The 21,215-nt window shown below is 40.6% G+C and overlaps 3 protein-coding genes across 3 annotated transcripts in view; 1 reads left to right on the plus strand and 2 right to left on the minus strand.

Moving 5' to 3' along the window:
* LOC148394975 (solute carrier family 13 member 2-like) overlaps positions 1-8,809 on the minus strand; it is a 9,356-nt gene extending 547 nt beyond the window's left edge. Inside the window, exons 1-13 of the mRNA XM_088381011.1 lie at positions 7,915-8,809; positions 6,754-6,882; positions 6,531-6,667; positions 6,205-6,452; positions 6,091-6,129; positions 4,655-4,829; positions 3,817-3,939; positions 3,531-3,740; positions 3,279-3,373; positions 2,610-2,713; positions 2,376-2,537; positions 1,806-1,943; positions 1-1,520 (exon numbers count right to left, since the gene is read on the minus strand). The exon at positions 1-1,520 is cut by the window's left edge and continues 547 nt beyond it. Coding sequence (XP_088237137.1) covers positions 1,392-1,520; positions 1,806-1,943; positions 2,376-2,537; positions 2,610-2,713; positions 3,279-3,373; positions 3,531-3,740; positions 3,817-3,939; positions 4,655-4,829; positions 6,091-6,129; positions 6,205-6,452; positions 6,531-6,667; positions 6,754-6,882; positions 7,915-8,016 — 1,791 coding nt within the window. The 5' untranslated portion in view covers positions 8,017-8,809 and the 3' untranslated portion in view covers positions 1-1,391. The remainder of the gene's footprint in view (positions 1,521-1,805; positions 1,944-2,375; positions 2,538-2,609; positions 2,714-3,278; positions 3,374-3,530; positions 3,741-3,816; positions 3,940-4,654; positions 4,830-6,090; positions 6,130-6,204; positions 6,453-6,530; positions 6,668-6,753; positions 6,883-7,914) is intronic.
* A 1,676-nt stretch (positions 8,810-10,485) lies between these two features.
* Positions 10,486-14,498, plus strand: slc46a1 (solute carrier family 46 member 1). Its single transcript, XM_088381013.1, has 6 exons — positions 10,486-10,992; positions 11,280-11,671; positions 11,744-12,216; positions 12,402-12,485; positions 12,699-12,855; positions 12,925-14,498. The coding sequence occupies exons 1-6, from the start codon at positions 10,675-10,677 to the stop codon at positions 12,974-12,976; spliced, it is 1,476 nt and encodes a 491-aa protein (XP_088237139.1). The 5' UTR covers positions 10,486-10,674; the 3' UTR covers positions 12,977-14,498.
* On the minus strand, positions 13,773-20,815 carry sarm1 (sterile alpha and TIR motif containing 1). The gene is made up of 8 exons (XM_088381010.1): positions 19,834-20,815; positions 17,196-17,814; positions 16,688-16,900; positions 16,510-16,601; positions 16,091-16,417; positions 15,809-15,998; positions 15,514-15,635; positions 13,773-15,428 (listed from the first exon to the last, which is right to left on the minus strand). Exons 1-8 carry the CDS (start codon positions 20,298-20,300, stop codon positions 15,326-15,328), a joined length of 2,133 nt encoding a protein of 710 aa, XP_088237136.1. The 5' UTR covers positions 20,301-20,815; the 3' UTR covers positions 13,773-15,325.
* Positions 20,816-21,215: the final 400 nt, after the last annotated feature.

Consider the following 21,215-nt stretch of genomic DNA (forward strand, 5'->3'; position numbering starts at 1 on the left):
TCCATACTCAAATTCCTTTTGAATCATTTTGCTTACTTTCACATTGACCTCTTTGAAAGGATTTGCCTTTTGTCCCAGTCCAAGATCCCTGTCCTGATCATGCAAAGGTCAAAGGTCACAGGGGCTTATTTGATTCCACTTATGACCATTTCTCTTACATGTACAATATTTATTGTCTCCAAAGTTGAACATAACTCACATGAAAAATAAAAAGGTTACAATCAATTTTAGAGTAACAACCACATTTTCAAAAATCACATTATAACTTGGTTAATTCCATATGGTCAAGTTCGGGCACCACGCATACAAAACATATCAGCTCACTTGTAACCGCAGTATGTCAAACAACAACACATCATTTATTTCCCAGAACAATAATAAATTATGAAGTGGAATTGAATTAAATTTAACTGTTTACAATTGAAATGTGTGTATTTGGACAACAGCAAAATGAAAAATAATGTGCACTCTTTGGACACTTTATTAGGCACCCCTGAGAAAATTAATGAGATCCAATACAAGCGCTTCATACAATTTTCTGCCTTTACAAAGTTAAATATGCTCAATTTTGTTGGATACTGTTAAAAAGGATGTTAACATCAGGAAATGTTTATGATGGTGGGTGGTGTTGTAGAGCTGAAGCACATTAAAATTGCTTCTAATAATTTAACCCTCGTATAATTATTAACTGGAGACCTCTCAGGCAGTGTCATCATAACTGAGCATTAACTTTTTATGTAAAGGCAGATTTGTTGATACAACTCTTGCAGTTGATCATATAATGTTGTACTGGAGTGATTATTGTAGTGGCTCAGAAATATGTACATAACAGGACACGGTACAAATTTAGTAGTTTCTAACTGATGTGACTACATACATAATGTAAAAAGTGAAATCTTAAGTAAGATATAATTTCTTAAATTCAACCTAAATTTGCTTATTTTGCTGTGTTAATTTATTTTTTCATATGTCAAATTAGCTTATTTTAAGATTTTAATTATATTATATTACTGGGTTTAAGTCTAAAAATACTACTTTCAAGACTGCTGTAGATATGGGCCAATTATTATTTTCTTATTTTTCAAATTTTTGTCAAGTAAAACTTTCTTGTTCTGTTGGCAGAGAATTTTGCTTATATTAAGTATTATTTTTCATAGTTTAACTTTTTTTTTTCTTAAACTTTCCAGTAGAATTTCTGCAGTGCACATTTTTTCCACTGCATTGTGTGTAATCAATTAAAAATAAATTAAAAATATTAGCAAAATGAGTCTCGTGTTCACCAGAGCAAGTCAATTTGGCTGTGATAGGTCTAAATGCTCAATAAACACAGTTTGATTATCCAGAAATAAAAAAGCGTTACTTGCTGGCACCGTTTTTTCTTGAGACAAAATTCAAGGAACTTTAGTAACATTTGCCCAACTGGGGAAGGTGTTCAGATTGAACATGGCCACCCCCCACGTGTTAATGCCGATGTTGATGGTGATGACCCCAAGGAAGTTTAGGATGAATCCAGCCTTGGCCTGAAAACACAAACAATACCATGTTCTTGTGTTGAATCTCAGATTGTGCAGGTGTTCCTAATGTACGCTGCACATAGATTTAGCTTTTGGAGTGCATTCAGTTGATTTGTTAGCTCGGTTTCCACTATAATATTTATTTAGGATATTTTGCTTTTACAATTAAATAATATGATGTGATCAGACATAGGATTAAAATAAGCTGCTTTATAAAATTGGATTCCGGATCTCTGGATCCAAAGCAAACCAGCACCACACACTGGAAAATGACATTGTGGAAGGCCTCACCATGTCCATGACTCGAAGGTTGCCATAGGAGAAGGCGATGGCGTTGGGTGGCGTGGCCACAGGCAACATGAAAGCCAAGGAAGCAGCAATGGTGCAGGGAAACATCACATAAAGTGGGTGGATTTTAATGGCGGTGGCCTGTTGGAGTCAATGGACAATATTTACACTAACAACTCATACTGTACGTATGTAGTGAGTGAGTGAGTGAGTGAGTGAGTGAGTGAGTGAGTGAGTGAGTGAGTGAGTGAGTGAGTGAGTGAGTGAGTGAGTGAGAGTGAGAGAGCGAGAGCGATAGAGAGAGAGAGAGAGAGAGAGAGAGAGAGAGAGAGAGAGAGAGAGAGAGAGAGAGAGAGAGAGAGAGAGAGAGAGAGAATTTTGGCAGGGTAAGGCTGTAATACTACTCCGTTTAGCAAAAAAAAAAAAACATGGAGAGAAAAAAATAAAATCATAAAAACATGGATTTCATTGTTAAAATGCAAGAAGAGAGGTCAATGCATCATTTTGAGGGGAAACAAGATGGTGGTGAGTGGGAGGACTCAAGGATTGACAGTAGAAAGTGATGGTTCTCACCATTGCACCGAGTATTGGTAAAAACAGAGTGGTGGTAGCAGTGTTGCTCGAACATTCCGTGAACATGGCCACCATCAGACACAGCAAGATGGAGATGGCAAAAGGAGGGATACTCTGCAGCGGTTCCAGACTTTCCCCTAACCACTTGGACAGCCCGGATAGCTTTACCGTAGAGGAAGAACACACAACTGTCTGTGAAGAGACTTTCTCTGGAAATTTGCGGTGTGATCTTACCTCACTACCGTGGGCTAAAGCAAAGCCACCTCCCAGGAGCAAAAGGATGTTCCAAGGCATTTTTTCATGGACAGTTTCCCAAGTTAGCAGAGGAGGCGCGGGTTCTATTTGTGCAAAGAAGAGAAATCCGTTTAACAAATGGTCAAACGCAGCCTGGGTAAAAGCGTTCACACATGCAACATGCAAAGGTCATAAAAACACCCTCAAGGCAACATATGCCATAAATTAGTTACGGATGTACTAACAAGATGTTGAAAAGTCACAATGACATGTCAAAAGTCCGCCTTCTAGAAGCGCCTGTACAATCCATTCGAGTTGGCAAAGAAGAGAAAATTATTTCCGCATAAGCAATTGTGTGCCATTGTAGTTTGTCCAAACTTCACCTTGAAGATAACATGTTAAAATAAGGAAGGAGAATTGATAAGGGTTATTTAAAAAGCCAGAATCAGCTAAATTGCCTTTAACAAGCCCTCAAAGTTACAGACCATATCTTTATGTGTTTGTGTTCAAAGAAAGCAAGGACAGACATGATTGTAAAACTTCTCGTGACAAGCCTGCTGGAAATTTACCTCACTCGATGCGGAGCCAACTACAGTATCACTCTTGTTTTTTGTTTCAGATAAGCACAATTACCACCTAGATTGTACTCTGATGAATGAACTTGCTTACCGTCCTCAGACGACCTGCCACATAGGGGAAATTTAGAGGGGATGCAGAAGAAGAGCGCTGACATAAAAATGGCCACAGTGCCATCTGTGACATACCTGATAAGGAAACACACGTATGGCATGCTTACTGTATAAAATCATGTTGATTAAACAAATGAACACATGATAATTGCAGTGCCGCCTAACAACATGCTTATTTGACTCTGACTCAAAACTATTTCTGGCACCGATCAACAGTTTTTGTCATACTCACACTTTATTTTGGTTGAAGAGAACGGTGGCCCAGCCTGGTATGAAGCCAGGCTCTCTGGTAAACCACAGAAGAACCAGCAGTATGAAGATAACCAGCACAATGGCCTCTGCAAAGCTCATCTTGCCCAATTTTTTGTACTCATCTTTGATTACCTGGTAGGCCTCCTTGTCACCTGCGCTCTTTCCACCACATCCAAATGTCTCTTTCAGACTGAAGAAGCACAGTAAAATATTTTGTTTCGTCATAGCGGGGTTAGCTGTGAACATTCAAAAATACTTTGACTTACTTAAAGCCCAGAAACATAAACTGCAGCCACAACCAAGCTAAGGCCAGCATGAGAACCATGTTGGGGAATGCAAAGCCAAACCAGCTTGCAAAATTGATGATGCCGCCATTTTCAGGGAAAAGCCTTTGGGAGAAAATATGAAATAACGATTCAGAAGTGAAAACAATGTACGTATCTGTGAAGCAATATTATGTCACTGAAGTACGGTAATATTGCCATTTGCCTCAAAGCCTTAATAAATTATTTTAACATAGAAAGTACATCTATGGCAGGCTATTTCTGCATACCATTTCTTTTTTTTTTAACCATATTTACTAACTTGGTTTTCCAGTGAGGTATGCTAGCTGTTGTGTGGAGCTACACCGCTGTCTCTTAAATCGTTGGTGAACTGACAAAAGTGTAACAGGAAATAAAGAAACTTACTGAGATACAATTAAATATTTACAATATATCTTCAAACCAATTTTCCCAAAGGAAATGTGAATTGAATTTGATTTGTTCCCAATTTCGTGTCAACTTATCAAAAATGAACTATCTCCGTCAAATCTTGCAAAATGGCTCTTTATAACAGAGACAACCTTGGGGAAGTTTGTAATTTAAGGTTATGCTGCAGTATCTCCACAAAACATTCTATGATGTTATTTTGTGTTGAATATATTAACAGGTAGATTGTGTCAGGCTAGTATGATAAAATGATTGTTTTATGGAGCATCGCTAGGAAACCCCTACACTAGTGTGGGTATTTGCACGGCGTCTTGAAATGGTTTCGATAAATTCTGATTTGCAAAGTAAAATAAGATCTTCGATTTTATATTTCTTTGACATTACAAATACATACTCATCAATCTGACCCATCAGGATGACATTGGGTGTGGTTCCCGTCAGAGTGGCTGTCCCTCCAATGCTAGCAGCATAGCACACGCACAGACTCATGCCTTTGGTTAGGTTCATGTACTTCTCTTCTCGCTTGTTTCTATGCTGCTGCGCCATCTCTGGACTCCAAGAGTGACCCTCTGAAGAGAGACATGAGGCTTTCAGTTCAATCTTCTTTAGCTACTAAATGAATTACTACCGTATTTTCCGCACGACAAGGCACACCGGGTTATAAGGCGCACCTTCAATGAATGGGCCATCTTAAAACCTTGTCCATATATAAGGTGCACCGGATTATCAATAACTCAACGTTAGCAAACGTTAATATCACAACACAAAATAAACACGTAAAGCTTACTTTAATAAATTAGTCCTCGTCCATGAATCCATATTGGTCCATATATAAGGTGCACTGGGTTATAAGGCGCATAGAATAAATAACTCAATGTTGCTCAAACGTTAATGCAATCACAATATAGTAACACTCAAAATAGTGAAGACAATAACAATATATCAATAACTCAACGTTGCGCAAACATTAATATCACACAACACACAAAATAAACGCGTAAAGCTTACTTTAATAAATTAGTCCTCGTCCATGAATCCATATTGGTCCATATATAAGGTGCACCGGATTATTAGGCGCACTGTCGGCTTTTGAGAAAATTGGAGGTTTTTAGGTGCGCCTTATAGTGCGGAAAATACAGTATATGAGCATTTATGGGATTTGGCCTTGGTACTTTTTATATTTGATGATATTGTAATAATTGGGGCAATTATAGTTTGGGATTTTTCATTAGAGTAAGTTTTTATTTCATTTTGAGTTTTTGTTTAATTCACTTTCAACTCGTTTGTAGGAGTAAGATTGTTAGCTTTTATCATTTTTTAATGCTTTCTTTTACTTGAGTTTTTATTACTTTTAGTGTGAGTTTTCATTTTTTTTAAATAAGCTTTTTTGGGCAGAGCCAGATTTAATATAGATATATATATGTATATATAGTATATATATATATATATATATATATATATATATATATATATATATATATAGTATATATATATATATATATATATATATATATATATATATATATATATATATATTTCTTTTAAATGTCTCCAAGTATTGCATAATATGAAAAGTAAATTACAATTCCCAAATGACTGTTGGACTTACACACATATCCAGAACCTTGCTCAACACTCCAAAAAGAAGCAGAATCGAGTCTAAGTAAAAAGCAACATTTTGTTGTGCTTAATTTATTAGGTAATACAATTTAATTTGCCATTCTTATTAAAATGACAGTGAGACCCACAACTATAGTTTTGCCAGTGGTTCCCTACAAGACACGCATCATTATTGTTATCCCAAACCCAATACAAAAGGTAAAAACTTACTTGGAACCTTATTATCTGCCACACGCATATTATCTACATCTGTATAGGCACAAAGAGAAGAAAATGAACAACCAAATGAATCTGTTTAGCAAAATCATGGGGTGCCAAACTCACCCATGTTAATGCACCTGTCCTCTAGTTTGACCTCCTTGGATTCGGTCGAGTCAGTCATCTCAAAGCCTTGGTTTTCCAAGCCATCCCTGGCAGCGCGGAGTTCATTGGCTCGTTCTTCAGCATTGGCCTCTGAGTCATTGAGCTGCTGCAGCACGGCATTGGCGATGGGCAGCATCATGGCCGTGGATGCTGTGTTACTGATCCACATGGACAGGAACGCTGTGGTGCCCATGAAGCCTATCATCAGTCTGGAAAGATAGAAAATACATTTTTTAGGCAGTTATTTTGAAAAAGGTCTGCTGCAAATGGAGAATTTGAAGTCTTACAGTGAAGGTTTGACACCGACAAATAGCAGGACTTGGAGGGCAATTCTCTTGTGCAGGTTCCAATGCTCCACAGCGATGGCCACCAGCATCCCACCAATGAAGAGCATGTTGGAGTCTTTCAGGTACTGGATACACACCTAGGCCACAGTGACATGTGTTGGACACGTAAGGCAATTTTCAAGAAGCACTAACTAGATGTCATATATTACACGGTTGCAGATACCTGCTCTGACGCCATGATCTTCATCATGGGGAAAAGGATAATAGGGAGCAAGGCCGTCACAGCCAGAGGGATGCACTCTGTACACCAGTACAGCGCCATCAGGATGATCACAAAGCCGCATTTTGCCTCCTGCAATATTTGATGTATTGTCACCAGATAAAAACATTTTGCCAGGCTGAGCTCATAGAACTCACACCAATAGCAAACTAGAGAGAGTGAGAGAGCTGTGTTCATTCATTTTGCAACTTAATCACTGCTCTGTATTAATTATAAAACGCAATAGCGATAAAAACTGGTTACAGACTTCAGTGGTCTCAAGCGCATCTCTAATGTCATCACCATTGGAATGGTACTATTTTTATGGTCTGTTTTAAATCATAAAGGTACTCCAAAGGTAAAATATCTCATATCAAATAAATTAGAAATATTGAACATAGTGTTTGAATGAATATAGGATTAAGTGTATGAACTGAATGTTTGTTTTATTAGGACTCTAACATGACAATTACACTATGTGAGGTCACTGATGGGGCCCATACCTTCCTGGCAACATCTATATAGATAAAAATATACACACACACACACACATTGGAACCATAAAATGTGGTAATGTTATGATATGTTTTGATTACTCTCACAACAGCACAGTGATGACATATGTAGGGTCAAACGTTCAACTGCAGTGTCACTAAAAAATAGTGCATTATTGTCCCAAACTAAAACTAAAACAAACAAAACGGGAAAAGTTGGAGTGAATTAGCTCAAATTTTCAAGCTATTTCAAAAAGAACTTGCCAAATTCTTTTGGAGCAAACAATTTGCTTTCTTGGCTGTGCTAACTAACACTATTGCATTAAATGTCAATTTCTAATCAAAGGTTCTTCCAACTTAAATTTCTGTCCTAGCCCCCAAAAATAGCTGTTGTGTTTACAGTGTAACGTTTATAGGCAATATTGATATCATGTTTGTTACTCACAGACAACTATATTGTATAATATACTCACGAGTACACTTGCAAATTGCGATATAAAAACATAACTTAGAGCAAGTTTGATAGAAAAAAACAGAGAGCTGCTAGACTGAGTTTACATTCAACAGTAGTAGCGGACTTCCTCTGGTCCATAAATCAAGAGCATCAATCCCAGTTGTGAGTCATTCTTACCGGGGTGGGGATGACAATAGGCAGAGGCAGAAGTAGAAGAGGTGTGAGAACTATCACAATATAGTTCCTATATCTCCACAGCCATGTAAGATATCCAGCCATGATCGAAAAGCTTTGCTACACATTCAAAGTAATGAAATAGACAGAGGACCAAAAAAAATTTGTGACAGTGACAGTTCTAAGACAACACCAAATGTGATCGGAGTTTAAATAGCTGTAATCTTCATATGTCACTCTGAAATCCATTAAAAATTAACTTCAAAGGAGCCCACGTGTGCGTCCATGTGTGTTCTGATAAGATGATGTGCTATAGAGATAATAAAAACAGAAAACTAATCTTAATCTGATGTGACCACTGCCAAGTTTCTCTCAATGAGAGGGGAGACAAAATCATTCACATGCCTCATTTGGCCATTGTCTACACAACAATGGAGCACTATACCAAAATTATTGTCAGAGAATTGAAGAGCAGAAAGAAATAGAAAGGCAGTCATGTACAAAAACTACTCAAAGTCAAAATTAACTCATAATATATGGTTGTTTCATTTTTATAGGCACAAGCTGGAGGGAACATGGAAGGCCAAAGTCCCATTAGATAAGGTTATTGGCCTTGTAAATGACTCATGTGGGCGTGACTTCGACAGAACAATGCTGTGATTTCCATTCGATTCTGCACAAGCAAGAAATGCAGACAAACCAGACAGACCTCCTGCTCTTCCATTATGTGTGCTTGCGTGAAAGTGTGAGAGCAGCACTCGTGATATGTGCACACCAAAATATTTTATAATTACAATTATTAAAACATAAAAAACAACACTACATTACATTGCAGAAAAAAAACTAAGACAAAAAGCAATTTGTGGAAGATAATGCAAATATTTGGCTCGGTGGATTGAAAAGACTTTATTTATTTATTTATTTATTTATTTATTTATTTATTTATTTATTTATTTATTTATTTATTTGTTTATTTATTTATTCGTTTATTTGCTTGCCCAAAATGCATGAAATGTTGCATATGCTGTGCACTAAAAGTGAAAAGGGGCCATGTATATTACTTATAGTAATCGTGTGCTTCCAAAGCTACATTCGTAGCCGGTTGATTTTATTAAAAAAAATGATGCCAAAACCTTTAAGGTCATGAATCATACAATGTGTTTGCACACAAAAAAGTAAGAGTAGAATGTAGGAACTCGACTTCATATGGTTCTCAAAAACTTAATAGCATCCTGAGGACCACTGCCGAAATTCTCAAAACTTGCTTTAGTAATGACTGCAGTTTCAATAACCTTAGATGCTTTAGCACGGATAAAAGATAAAAAATAATCAAGCCTCATTGGATAATAATTATGAATATTCAGATAAATATTCAAAACCCCACCCTAGCATACGGTAACAATACTTGCTTGTGCATCGTGACATCCCATAAACAGGTGCAGGGGAAAAATAGCAGTCACTAATCATCCAATTATGTCATTATCAAGCATTTGGTGTGTTACTTTGGAACGAGTTGACTGGCACACAAAAAAAAACCCAGACTTTTAATTACATCAGGAACATCTGTGCAGAGTATGGACTGGAAGTCCCAAGATCCAAGTGGGAAACACCTCCAAAGGTGGTAGAGAATGACCAAGCCAAGATCCTCTGGGACTTCCAGATCCAGACAGACAGAATGGTAATGGCGAACCAACCGGACATTGTGGTGGTGGACAAAGAGCAGAGGAAAGCCGTTGTGGTTGACATAGCCATCCCAAATGATGGTAACATTAGGAAAAAGGAACATGAGAAACTTGAGAAATATCAAGGGCTCAGAGAAGAGCTGGAGAAGACCTGGAGAGTTAAGACTTCAGTGGTACCTGTGGTCATTGGAGCACTAGAGGCAGTAACCCCCAAACTGGAGGAGTGGCTGAAACAGATCCCAGGAAAAACATCTGACATCTCAGTCCAGAAAAGTGCAGTACTAGGAACAGCAAAGATACTGCGTAGAACCCTCAAGCTCCCAGGCCTCTGGTAGAGGACCCAAGCTTGAAGGGAAAAAGAGACCACCCACGGGGGGTGAGGAAAAGTTTTTTTTTTTTTTAATATATATATATATATATATATATATATATATATATATATATATATATATATATATATATATATATATATACACACACACACACACACACACACACACACACACACACACACACACACACACACACATATATGTACTACTATAGTGGTACACACTAAACAAGAACACACATAAAAGTGGTACACCCAACTACAGAAGCTACATTTTTTATTTGTATATTCTGTTGCTATTCGTACAAACTCATGCACACACGAAATAAAATGTGTAAATAAATTGAGACAAGGGTCACAAATGTTAAGGATACGGGCTTTTGAGTGAAATTAAAAAATTAAGCCAAAATACACTGCAACCCTTACAGCTCAACCTACCAAAACCTTTTTTGTTGACTCTTAGTCATTAGGTTATGATACAGTGAAACACTGGATTCGATCGAACCTAATCTTGTAATCTATGTAATTCACCACTTCGTCCAGTTGATGTCGCAAAGTCCACACTAGAAGATAATCTTTTTGTCATTTGTGGTGAGCTGTTGAAAACGCTGCCATTAACTTTTCATTTACTGACAAAAACACAACGCGACAACAAAAAAACCCTTTCATAATGATTTACGAGTGCAGTGTCCATAGAGGGGCGTTTGCAGGCAGTAAGTGAAGTTTCATGTTTATTCCATACGAGTCGATATGTACGAGCCGGACACGGCTGCTATCCTTCCGGATGACGAGGAACTGAAAGCCGATGGCTCAATCTTTTCTCCCGGCCATGATGAGGACACCCTGCAGCTGCCACCGCCGACCTCTCGGCCGGCGGGACCGCCGTTTGCGTGTCCGCTTCCAGTGTCCGTGGAGCCCGTCATGTTCCTGTCCGTGTTTGCCGTGGTCCTCCAGGCGCCGCTGACCACTCAATATCTGTGGGACCGAATTAGCGAAGACGTTGGCTACAATGCTTCGAAAATGTCGGAATGCGGCAACAGATCCGCGGGGCCAAACGCTCTTCAGAAGGTACACTTGTATAGTCTGCTTTGTTTATTTTAGGTTGAGATTAGCAAACTCCAACTGGAAGATCTGAATCCAATTACACTAAAAACATGACGTCACGTGATGCGGAAGTTTATTCTTTTTATTAGTTTTAGTTACAGGCTTCGCAAATGTTTTCACACTGGTCATGCTCCAGATAAAAAAAAAAAAACTTGCAAGTAATGATTTTAGATAGAGGTAGCAAAAGTACTCACACCATTATAAGTAACAGCTACTTGTGTTTTTTCCATTGTGTAATTTTTCTTTGCAAGGAGGTGGAAACCCTGACAGCACACTGGAACCTCTACATCAGTCTGGCGGGCTTTTCTGTCGGCTTGCTGGTGGTCCCTCTTCTGGGCTCGTGGAGCGATTTTGCAGGTCGCAGGCCGGTCCTCATCATTCCCAACCTGGGTCTGGCCATGCAGGTGGTTGTCTACCTGATAGTGATGTACCTCAAGCTGCCTGTGGCCTACTTTCTCGTGGGTCGACTGCTCAGTGGACTTTCGGGGGATTTCAATGCTATACTGGCTGCCTGTTTTGCGTATGTGGCTGACACGAGCGACAGGAAAGCCCGCACTTTCAGGGTGGCGGTCCTGGAAGCTTGTATTGGGCTCTCTGGGATGTTTGCCAGCATTATCGGAGGGCACTGGAGGCGGATGCAAGGGTAAGGAATTCTCACTTTACTTATTTTTGTCATGATTTTCAGCCAACACCTTGTTTTTCTGCCTATTTGTAGCTACATCAACCCCTTTTGGTTGGTCCTGGCAACCAGCCTGATGTCGGCTCTGTATGCGTTCCTGTTTGTCCCCGAATCTGTCAAGAAAGACCCCAGCGCCAAGCTTCTCACCGTTCGCCATCACAAAGCCGTGTGGCACATTTTCTCCACCGGGGGCAGCGAGGGCGGCGGAAGGTTCCTGAGATGCAAACTGTGGCTCTACATGCTCTGCTTCTTCCTTGTGGTGAGCATCCACATCGGGAGCCGCGAGCTGTACGTCCTGTACGAGCTGAGCCCGCCGCTGTGCTGGGGCTCGACGCTCATCGGCTATGGCTCGGCTGCTCTGCACTTGTGCTACCTGAGCAGCCTGCTGGGGCTGAAGGTCATGCTGCACTGGCTGGAGGACTCATGGGTGGCTGTTATTAGTCTTGCCTCCAACATCACTGGTCTGCTGGTTTTCTCTGTGGCGGACACCACTCTGCTCATGTTCACAGGTAACACTCAACATACATGTTTTAATGTGATGTGTATTTTCCATTATTATGTAGGGCTTTAGTGATGTACTAAACCTCAGATCAAATTTCAGATCAAATGTATGCCCCCCCCCCCCCCCCCACACACACACACACACACGCACACACAGAACTGTAATGAGTCTGTCTACATTGTGTGTCACCAGGTTATGGTTTTTTATTCTTCTTTGTGGCTGCTACACCTGTGCTCAGAGCCAAGCTGTCCAAGCTGGTGAGCCAGTCTGAACAAGGTGAACCACTCATCACATTGCTGACCAGCTTTACATGCTCTAAATGTGAAAACATTGAGACTTAAAGGCACTGTCATTTTTAAAAATATACATCTTGCTTAGTTTTGGTAGCTTTACTCAAATGAAATTATTTTATTAAGTGTTCTCTACTGCTACCGTGACTGAAGACATCCTGAAGGTAGCATACATGCTGAAGTCTGCATTCTCTGCCAGGTGCTCTCTTTTCCTCCATGGCCTGTGTGGAGAGCTTGTGTTTCCTTGTGGGTAGTGGCCTCTTCAACTCTGTCTATCCAGCCACGCTGCACTTCATGAAGGGCTTCGCCTTCTTCTTGGCGGCCATCCTCCTCCTCATCCCAGCAAGTATAATCGGGTGAGTCTCCTCTTTGCCTCAATCAACACTCAAAAGACGTATTCAAAATTGATGCTGATGTTTCTGCAGGACGCTGCGTTGTTTGGAGATGAGAGAACTCAGCGACGCCATGGCATCCTGACCTGCACAATCAGACCAAAAATAAATACCAATGGCAGCACTGTAGCAGAGGGAGGAACGCAAAGGATTCTTCCCACTAACACATTTTACTTGAAAGAGTGAGAGCCAACAAATTAGTGAATAAGGGTGTATTCAGATCAGAAAAGTCCTTTAGTCCGCTTGTTTGGTACGGATCAAAAGCGGACTTCATTTTTTTTATTTGGTGCGGTTCCCATTCAGACTGTACATTTTGCAAGTGAAGTATATTTTGTAAACACATCCACGCTTGTGACAATCTGTGCTCCCATTTGTGGAAATAGAGGAAAACATGCTAATTAACAAATATTTTATCGAGTTTGTCAAACCAAGGGCACTGGTCTTTTTCGTCACCTGAACTCCCGCTCTTCTTTAAGGCGTCTCGTACTTTCATGTAAGTTTGGTGACGTTTTTTTTACTTTGACTCGGCATTGTTCATGGGACCGCTCGAAGCACCTCTCCTTCATTTTCTCACTAAACATGCCGAACACGACCGCATTTTTGTGTGTCTTCTCTAGCAGTTGTATAATATGTGTATCTGCCCGTATATTCAAGAGGCACAGTTTCTTTTCATTGCCCCATGGCTCATTTTTTTTAGCATTCAACTGTTAGCAGCACTGAAAAGCTAATTTTTCCCACGGTGTCTTGCACCTGCATAAAAGGTCCGGACCAGCATTACAATCGAACCTCGGTCCTTTTAAAATATACCAAACAGTCAGGTCTGAATACACCCTAAGTTCACTAAAAATGATTCTGCCATTGCAAAAAGTCAATAAGGGGAAAACTTTTTATGCATTTATTTTTGCGCATTGTGAATCATCCAAGAGGCTGCATTTCAATATGAATACAATATTGAAACTGATTTTATTCTGTCCATTTGAAAAATAATAATCGTCCAAAGCAAAAGTGCAATATTGTTGATTCACATTTCTTCATTTTTGTATACACATTGTTCAAAGAGCATTAGCGTAATGTCATTTTTAGTCCGTCCAATTTTTTAACGGTTATCTGATTTTAATCCATCCATATTTTTGACAAGTGTAGTGTATGGAAACGAATTATTATAAAAAAATAATGAACTGTTTTTTTTTCCTGTATTTAAAATAATTGTTACTTTTGTCTGATTCTTGTTTTTTTTCAGTGGCCTTTGTGTGTGTTTTTTTTAATTTCTTTAACAGAAGGGAACCAACAATTTTGACTGCGTGCAGAAAATGGGGAATCATGTAACCAGTTGGGGATTACTGAGTTAGAACTTGAAGCAAAGCAACACTGGATAGTCCCTCAGCACACAGGCACACACAACATGGTCACGTCCGAGATGCACTGCGAGCTAACAAATCAGCTTTAAAATGCACAAAGGGAAGAGCAGAGGTCAAACAGCATATTGGCTTGTTGGGATTGAGCTGTGTGTTTTCTACTGGAAGGACACTTGTAATATTTCAAAAATATTTTTAAGATGCATTGGATTCTTTATATGATTTGAATGCAAAATAAAATTCTAAATTTTACTATGGTCATCTTTCTGGTAGAATTTACTACTATAAACTGAAGTGCTGTAGTAACTTCCTTTATTTACTATACGTTTAAAAGCATGCATTGCCAAACTGTAATTGCTTTTCACAATCTAGTTATTTTGTGGGTTTTTGAAATTGAGTGATACAGACAAACCCACACAATTTGGAAGGTGCATGTTTTTCATTGGATGGAGTTTTTCAGAATCAAAAAGCATTTAGTATGAAATACAAATGAGAAAATTATTTTAAAATGCACAATGCTGAACAAAATGTGGAGCTGTTGTTGTTTTATTGACTAAATATGGCGTCCGACAAGTACTAAAGCTGACCTCACTGCATCATTGTATAGTAGATGGCAATTGTGGGCGTCAACAGATCTTTAGGCCAGTACGTTCGTTATCTGTTGATGCATGTACATTATACTTGCTTAGAATAAATACACAAGTAGGATCAGCAATACATTTTGCTTGGCTGACCAATATTTACTTAACAGATATATTTAATGGCGCGGACAATGGGAACACAAATATAAACAGCTAGATTCTATTGCATGTTCCAATTGCAAAGGCAAATTTGTGATACAATGAAAATAATTTCATTTGACAGTAATCGTAACAAAAATGTTATGACTCAGTAATCTGAATGACGTGAGTGTTAATCCTTTTGTTTTTGTTCCTGAGTCAAAAAGAGGCATACACTGTACTTGATGACACATTATTAAGAATAAGGGAATCACAGTTTTTTATGCACAAATCATAAAGACCTTATGTTATTGTTTGCAATTTTGGCATATGTTAAAGGTGATTCTAGAATAAATGTGTTCATTTCTTTTTCTGCTCTTTGGAACTATCTAGAAGGTCTTGGTTTCCCTTTAGAAAGCGGAGGATCTTCTCAATCGAGGCCTCCTGATACTCGTGCGACCACCTGTGTCAAGAAAAGACAACATTCCATGAGTTAATCATCAAAAGATGGGTCGTGTTTGTAAAATATGAATGGAATGGCTCCTCACTTGATGCCGTTGAAGTTGAGAATAGATCTCATGTCCTCTGGCAGAGACATGGGATCAGGCCATACAAAATAATCCGTGACTGGAACAATGTTCTTCTTTCCACCCAGGGCGGTGACTATTTCCTGTAACATCAGATTAATGACAAAATAATAAAAGATGTTTGTGCTTATGTCACTTCACTAAAGATGTTTCATCAGCAGTTCAAATCTCAAACATGAGGAGTCAGTGTTTTCAGATGGATCCCGGCAACCAAAACAGGGGCAAGAACTACTAGAAACCACAAGAGTGAGCTGACCTTATGCACCCAGTCTTTCATAGCCGTGTCTCCCATGCACTTGTCCAGAGCGTTGGCAGACAGGACCAGGATGAAGTTTCGAGCTCGCTGGACACTCTGAATAAGTTTGTCCTCAAATTTTCCGGCTTCTAGCTTCTCCACATCTATGAAGACGCTGAATCCTCGAACCTGAAGGTGCACCTTTAGAAGACTTTCAGTGCCAAAGAATGTACAAGTTAGAACAAAGCAAGTCTTCTTGAGTATGATGTAGATTAGACTTAATAAGAACCCTCCTACTCTGACCTGGCGAGTTGTGATCCGGTGGTCCGACGATAGCTAATGAACACATCGGGTCCTGCAGGCTGGGCATCTATGCTGGTTGGTCTCAGCGGTTTCCGACTGACCGCCAGGATCTTGGCTCGGTGGACTCCGTTGAGTACGTGGCAGTCATGCAGAAGCTGCTGATCCGTCAGGCTTTGGATGTTGTTGCGGTCCACTCCTGACTGGACAAAGCCGTACGTGTACTGGCGATAACGAGGGTCCGCTTCCGTCAGCCAGTCGGCCATATTGTGAGGGTCGCATGTAGCATAGTTGGCGTAGGTCTTTAGCACGCGCAGGTCTCTTAGGAACCTGGCGGAAAGAAAATATAGTGGTACCTCTAAATTTCACCATAAGTTTGACCACAGAATTTTCCAGAAAAGAAAAGAAATAAATGAATGTGCCTCTTGCGACAGAGGCCAGCAGTCATGCCCAGGTCTGTGCTCAGGTCTTGCTCTGTGATGTTCAGAAGGAGATCTCCATCCACCTGGAGCTCCTGGCTCAACAGACAGACACAAATTCATCAGACAAATGCAAGTTCTATCGGTACTCTGGTTTGATGATCAGGAAGTCAAAACGGACCTGGAAGCGGTCGCAGTATGCACTGAAGCCGACCTGCTGCAACCAAGTCTGCACCTCGCAGGTCTTCCAATTGGGCACAGAGGATGGGATGCGTTTGGGCACTTCATCACCCATCATTCTTAAAGCCCGCTTGGCTAAGGAGCAGGCTGTGCCATTGCTGGAGTACATGACTATTCTTTTAAGGCTCTGCACTGCTCCAATCTCTTGGAAAATCTGGAACCAGATAAAAGTGTTAAAAGTGAATTCAAACAGCCTGGAAATTGTAAAAAATTATTTACTGGCGACACAATATAACATTTTCTATTTAATAGCCTGTATAGAAAAGGGTAGGACACTGTGTGGCCTAGCCACTAATCAAGTGTGAAATTAGAACAATCCTTTTTAGAGTCATCAATAAACCCGGAGGAAATCAATACTAACACAATTGGGAGAACCGTAAACACCACACAGATACGACCAAAGCTGAGATTCAAACTCTGAAACTCAGAACTGTGAGCAGTGATTGTACCTTGGTGTTGCGTTGACGGGACTTGATGCAGGTCTCAACGCAAAGGTAGAAGGCCGCGATGCACTTTCCCTCCAGTCTCGTTCCATCCAGCAACGGCAAGAGATGCTGCAGGTCGGACGCCGTCTTCCCTTGCATGCAGTCGGCGCTGTCCGACAAACTTCGCGCAAAATCATCGGGATCCAGAGATGCGATGAAGGGCTCCACCAGCTCCAGCGTGCCGGATTTCACCACCTCCTTCTCGATTTCTTTGTTGGCCGCCAAGACAGTGACGGCTAGGCACGCGTGGAAGCGGATGAGTTCGTCCTCTTTGGAGAAGGCAAGAGGGAAGAGCCATTCAGCAGCCTGCTTCTCGATCATCCATCTCTGGCAGCGGTGGCCTCCGTACATGGCGCAGTTGGCCAAGGCCACAGCGCAGTGACGCAGCACGGTGGGGTCCGTGCCTCTGCACCAGTAGAGCAGAGCATCCAAGGCGCCGTTGGTGATGAGGTGCACCGACGTCTCCTCGGTGTGTTTGAACATGTGCTCCAAGATTCCCGACACGCTGCGAGCCAGCTGGGCGTCCTCTTGCTGCCGGGTTAGGTTGAGGATGACCCCCAAACCCAGACGAGCTACGTAATCTCTGTCAGGGAAGGGCCAGAAATGTTAGAAGTACATACTCGATCTGCTTGACAGGAAGACAGAGAACACAACCTTGCCTATGAAAAAGAAACGTTCAGTATCATTTTATTGTCCCATCACTGTGGTCTATCGATGGCCTTTTACTGAATGCTCTTCACACAATATTAAAACCAAAAGGAGCCCCAAGTTGTGGGTGCATTTTTTTTTTTAGATATACATAAAAACTTCCTCTTTTTGAAAAGCAACTTCAAACACATTTGTGCAAATCAGAAAAAACAATACTGATTTCATTGTTGTAAATGTTTTCATTAAGTTGTGTGTTCTTGTATTAAGTGTAAAAGGCTGTGATTCTGTATTTTATTTATTTTATTTGAAGCAGTTTGTGACTCTCTGTGCTATATAAATTAAATTACTTCCCTGTATGCACTTCACTACATGGCTGGCTTGCACTTCCTGTAATTTACCACCTGACCAATTTTATGATGGTTGTTGTTTTGTAGAGGTATTTATTATGATGATGATGGTATGATGATGATGATCATTAATATGTCTTGGTCCAATCAAATTTTATAAAACACATTATGAAGGGACTGAAAAACGAAAAAAAATACAACCACATTCTAATGAGAGCCAATGCAACAAGTCTAATGAACATTAAACCTTCACGACAAGGATAATAATGCTCAGTTTTGCAATGTAAGTCACAGTATATTTCTTATTGTGGTTTCGTGGTGATGCATTTTGCCGTCCACACTGTGACCCTGAGTAGCAGTGAAGCAAATGGATGGCTGGGTGGATGGATGGATGGATTTGATGCTCTGTTTCTTATTTCCGGGATGCACAGGGACAGGAAGTGCTTCTGGAGTTACACGTCAATGTGTGTGTTTTCTTCTCTATGCTGGCCTGCAGACACTTTTATAATCGCGTCAGCTAAAATAGATCATCTTCATCATGGAGGATTGAACGATCTCAGTGAGAAGCTTAAAACAGAGACGTGGTTTGTTTCACAATTCATGTGGATTCTGATGGGGGAACAATGCGAGTCTCCTGTAGTAATAGAAGGGAAGAGTGCCTTGGATATTTGTGGCTATTAGCAGGGCGGGGCTCAAATGAAACTAGCTGCAGATAAGAATAGATAAATAGAAAAGTTCAATACTGCCTGATTACAATGTCCAGGTTCAGATCCTCATATGTAAATTGCTGGTCGAATTAATGTATGAATCTATTCTTTGTGCATTTCTTTAAATTATTTACTTTAATTATTATTATTATTATTATTATTATTAGAGCGTTTAATGTCTGTTGATGGCCGGCAGCTCATTGAATGGCAAATATGCCACTCCTATGTAAATTGCTGGTCAAATTAATGTATGAATCTATTCTTTGTGCATTTCTTTAAATTATTTACTTGAATCATTATTATTATTATTAGAGCGTTTAATGTCTGTTGATGGCACTTCAATTTCCACATTTACTTGTCATCGGGGTTTGAATTGAGTGAATTGCCCAAAATTTTCTCCATCTCAGTGTGATGCAATGTTGGGTAACCACATTTGTCAACAAGTGTTGGTTTGTTACACTGCATGAGACAAGGTCTTCTTCCTGCAATCTAATACAGGATGTGTATTTGATTATACTTCTTTATGAATGTATATATGTTCAACTGAAGTATTGATGTGTTTAGGGTGGACGCAGAAGCACTCCATCATAATGACAGGTGTTAAAATATGTGTTGTTAAATGAGCTTTCTCAGTAGTGCAGTTCTGGACAGACTCAGACAGCTTCTTTCCACAAGCCATTGCTAACTGCACTGAACTCACAATAATATTATTCCATACGTTTTCTTTTTTACATTTAGAACATTCCCTACTCTGCTGCTACGGTTTTAGTACATTAATGTGCCTAACTTAACATTATATTATTTTTAATTTATGAATTGCAACCCCAGTGTGCATGTTCCAGCATCTCTATTGCGGGTGATGGTGCAAGTGTACCTAATGTATTGGCTGTAGATTGGTACCTGTTGTCCGAGACCAGTATCTGCTCCAGTAGTTTGGCAGACTCATATGTGATCTCCACAGCAGGTGTCTGCTGGAGCTGCAGCAGGAGCTCCAGGCCTCCATCCAGCCGGATCCTGTTGCAGATCTCTTCGGCCACCTGACGTCCTACGGCAGGTAGAACCCAGGCCTCCTCCACCAGCTGGTAGATCTCCGCGATGGCTCCGCGCGTCTCGTCAGAATCGGACGTTTCTTTGGCGCGTTTGAGCCGCTGGATAGCGGTGCGCAACGCGGGGAGAGAGACGTCCAGAGCCGCTTGCACGTCAGCGTGGATCCCTGGAGACACCGGTCTCTGCTGTTCGGCCCCGGAGCCGCTCCTTCCTCGTTGGAGTCGGCTGACATATTCGGGCACCGTCAGGCGGTCTGAGCTAAACATGACAGACAAATGTCTGAAGAGCCTCCACAGGAAGAAGATGAGAGAAAAAAGCATCTACCGGCAGAAGCAACGGTGACTGGCTTTGTTTACAAGAGCATCGGATTGGGTGACGTTTTCGCCCCAGCTGGTGAATAGCAAACAAACAAGGCCTCTGGTATTAATCCCAAGTGACAACTGCCTCCAAATTATTAAATGAGCAACTACCCATCGATTCGTCCCATATCCTCCAAGATTTAAAATAATCACAACATGATCAGGCGCTGGTATGCAAATGAAGCATCAAACACACAGCAGGTCCTTTTGTCTGTTCCAGGTGTCAAGTGCGTCGTTTTCTCACTTCTCACCATCGATGCGCGCTTTGTTTCTTATTGTTCGAAAGAGAATCAAACCAAAAGAAACTCCTCTTCCGCAGTTACAGAAAATGAGCTGTCACTGCATTGGCATCGGACAGCTGCAATCCGCAGCATCCACGAGCTGCTTGTCTTCCTGCTGCGTCCTCCGGAGAATTGCTTAGGTTGCACTTTGCACCGCCCGCCGCTCGTGGAAACAACCGGGACCGAGCTTCTATTAAAAGAAGCAGTCCCCCCCCCCCCCCCCTCCTCCCAACCTCTCTCGTATAGCAGAGCTCCTCTTGCAAACGAGCAGGCTGGCCCTCTACTGGACGCACCAATAAATACAATATTCATGAAATCATCCTCACTCAATTTGTAACATACAAATTTGCCATTTTGGGCGTCTCCTGAAATTGGACGTATGATGTTTTAATACTATGACCTGCAGGACAAACGTTGTAGGAAATGCATGAATAGCAACATGGCTCTCCCAAACAAACAATTGTTTTTGTATGTTAATACAGCAAAAATATAATAATACACCTATCTTTACAAATAACGCATAATGACAGAATTTGGGCTTATTTGAGAAGTAAAACTAACATGTTGATAAGAAAGTGCATGGTTAAGAGACTCC

The sequence above is a fragment of the Syngnathus floridae genome, chromosome 7 (genome assembly GCF_059516105.1).
Source record: "Syngnathus floridae isolate MCC-2025c chromosome 7, RoL_Sflo_1.0, whole genome shotgun sequence".
Classification (NCBI taxonomy): domain Eukaryota; kingdom Metazoa; phylum Chordata; class Actinopteri; order Syngnathiformes; family Syngnathidae; genus Syngnathus; species Syngnathus floridae.

Bases quoted from the DNA above. Each gene is read 5' to 3' on its own strand.
- sarm1 (XM_088381010.1), bottom strand. From the start codon at position 20,300: ATGCTTTTTTCTCTCATCTTCTTCCTGTGGAGGCTCTTCAGACATTTG. The intron at 16,901-17,195 runs GTACAATCACTG...ATCTGGTTCCAG, and splicing joins CCCGTCAACGCAACACCAAG to ATTTTCCAAGAGATTGGAGC. The intron at 16,418-16,509 runs GCACATTCATTT...TCTTTCCGCCAG, and splicing joins GCTGGCCTCTGTCGCAAGAG to GTTCCTAAGAGACCTGCGCG.
- slc46a1 (XM_088381013.1), top strand. From the start codon at position 10,675: ATGTACGAGCCGGACACGGCTGCTATCCTTCCGGATGACGAGGAACTG. The intron at 12,217-12,401 runs GTAACACTCAAC...GTGTGTCACCAG, and splicing joins CACTCTGCTCATGTTCACAG to GTTATGGTTTTTTATTCTTC. The intron at 12,856-12,924 runs GTGAGTCTCCTC...ATGTTTCTGCAG, and splicing joins ATCCCAGCAAGTATAATCGG to GACGCTGCGTTGTTTGGAGA.